At 51.9% G+C, this 2142-nt stretch overlaps 1 protein-coding gene across 1 annotated transcript in view; it reads left to right on the top strand.

Annotated features, from left to right (window-relative positions):
* LOC119587042 (dachshund homolog 1-like) overlaps positions 1-2142 on the top strand; it is a gene marked incomplete at its 5' end in the record, with an annotated part of 99624 nt that overhangs the window by 78144 nt on the left and 19338 nt on the right. The window contains 2 exon segments of the mRNA XM_037935790.1: positions 1473-1564; positions 1982-2122. Coding sequence (XP_037791718.1) covers positions 1473-1564; positions 1982-2122 — 233 coding nt within the window.

Here is a 2142-nt window from a genome sequence, read left to right as displayed (position 1 = left end):
GCCAAAGGCACCGACAAGTAACCGCGTGTTTGGCGTGGCACCAAGCGAGTGTTTGATGGCGGGAAGCTGTGTTGATGCGTGCGTGGTTTTGCCTGCTGATCACGAGACGCAAGCATATCTAGCGAACATAATCCATAACTGCAGAACTCAGCAAGGCGAAATCACCTTCACTGAATCAGAAAGTAAGAAATAAAGAGGCGATCCCTTTCTCGGAGGCTGATTATGAGATGCATTTGACGTTAACGAGAACACGTGAAACCTGTTCCGAGACATGAAATCATTGTTGCTCCTGTTTTGATCCCGTCACGAGAAACATTAGCAAACATATATGTGCGTGTAATTGACGTTGTAAATCAATAATAATGGTACTTTTATGGGCAAATTATGTATTTAGGCTTTGATACATGAACTTAATTTTCACAGTTCGCTCCCCATATTAATATCTTGTAATATGACATTTCTAAACCCGAGACTGCCTTGGTCGTGGTTCTGCGACACGACGCAAAGGGGGAAGGAAAAGCAAGTGGACTGGAAAGCCTTCGGAGAAAGCAAGGGGGTCGGGGGGGGGGTGCGGAGACGAAGTGCAGGCTATGTTGGGGCTGAGGAACACTCGTGAGGTAGCTGATAGGAAGTGTGTGGTTTGCATAGATTTGCGTTGATGCAATGCTCTGCAACCTACAAGGGGGTGGGGGGGGCGACGGAAGGAGCGACGCACTGCAAGCATTGTGTTGCATCCCGACAGAGGACGGCGGGTCGACGGCACAGTTGCTGCTGCACTTTTAAACTGCAAAGGATTTCTGCACTTGGGGTCATGTAGAGCTATTGCTCCTCAGAGTTGCAAAGCGCTTTCGCCTGTAAGCTTTGTAAAAGTTGCAGCGCTTTGGAGTTGTAAAGGGATGATGTAGTTTGCACTTGAGTAGGAAAGCAGACATACTGTGATATGCAACATGAACTGATTCTCTTTGATCTCAAAAACTAATCTGATGAATTATTTAAAGTGCGATCGAGTCGCTCAGAACCGGTTTAGACGACGAAATGTCACTGAAGCGTGGCAATTTTCGTATTGTTGCGTCGTCGGCCGATTCGGTCGGAGCAGAAACGGGGGAATAGAGGGAGATTAGCAGTAAAGAACGACCGGAGAGCGTAAACAGACATGCTCACAATAAATACAGATCTTTGTGATATGAACCGGTTTTATTTTGTATGGTTCTCTCCCAGCCTTATCCTTTTTGCACAGCCTTTACGTATTCTGCATTTCGACGTCACACAACACTAGCACCGGTTATATTACGTAGAAAATTATTCTTGTCTCTCTTTTACTCTGTATTGATTTCTATCAACCTTACTCTTTCATCAGTACGTCTTTTATGCATCCCAGTCTTCCGCCTTACGTAGCAGTGACCCTGTTCCATCCGTCCCCCTCTCCCCCGCCTCCGACGCGAGGTCCTTTCTCAACGGCGTCTCCTCCCCAGGATACGCGAGGACCGCAGCCGCGAGGACCGAGTGCTGGGCCTCGACCGCGACGAGCCCGGCGACCGTCCGACGTCTCCGCACAAGACCAATGGTGAGTGACGTGAAAAACTCATTCCCTCTTTGATGTCGATGTATATAGGTGTATAATATCCTCCATTAAAGGCACTCGGGCCCACTCAGGCTCCTGGCGGTCGAGTGGTCGCGTTGCCTCAGCGCCGCTCTCCCGGGGCGTCACCTGGGTTGAGTGGCTGGCGTCCCTGCCCGGGAGGAAAGCTATACGGCGCTGACTAAGGCTTCTTGGGGGTCATGGAGGGGGATTCTCGGGGTCAGGACTTGGCCTTGACGCAGCCACTTTTGCTGTTTGCAAGGGCTGGCAGGGTTGCATGCATTTCTTGCTGGGCGTGTGGGTGCTGGGGCAGTGGTCGGGGTGGGAGGTGGACGGGTAAGTGCTCTGAGCGCCCTCTTGGCTGACGGCGATGGCCACTAACGCCGAGGTATCCTCCGCCAGGGTACGGGGAGAGTGACGTCCTCAACCTGAGCAGCAAGAGCGACTCCCGGGACGACCTGAGCGACGCCCCCACACCGAGGGACGACCGCGACGACAAGGACGAAGCCCTTTCCGACGCCGAGGATCTGGACGACAAGAATGGTATGGGTAGCCGCTCTTCG

This window comes from Penaeus monodon, chromosome 22 (assembly GCF_015228065.2).
Source record: "Penaeus monodon isolate SGIC_2016 chromosome 22, NSTDA_Pmon_1, whole genome shotgun sequence".
Lineage (NCBI taxonomy): Eukaryota > Metazoa > Arthropoda > Malacostraca > Decapoda > Penaeidae > Penaeus > Penaeus monodon.
Note: the sequence above shows the minus strand (reverse complement) of the source record. Positions and strands in the feature narration are given on the sequence as shown.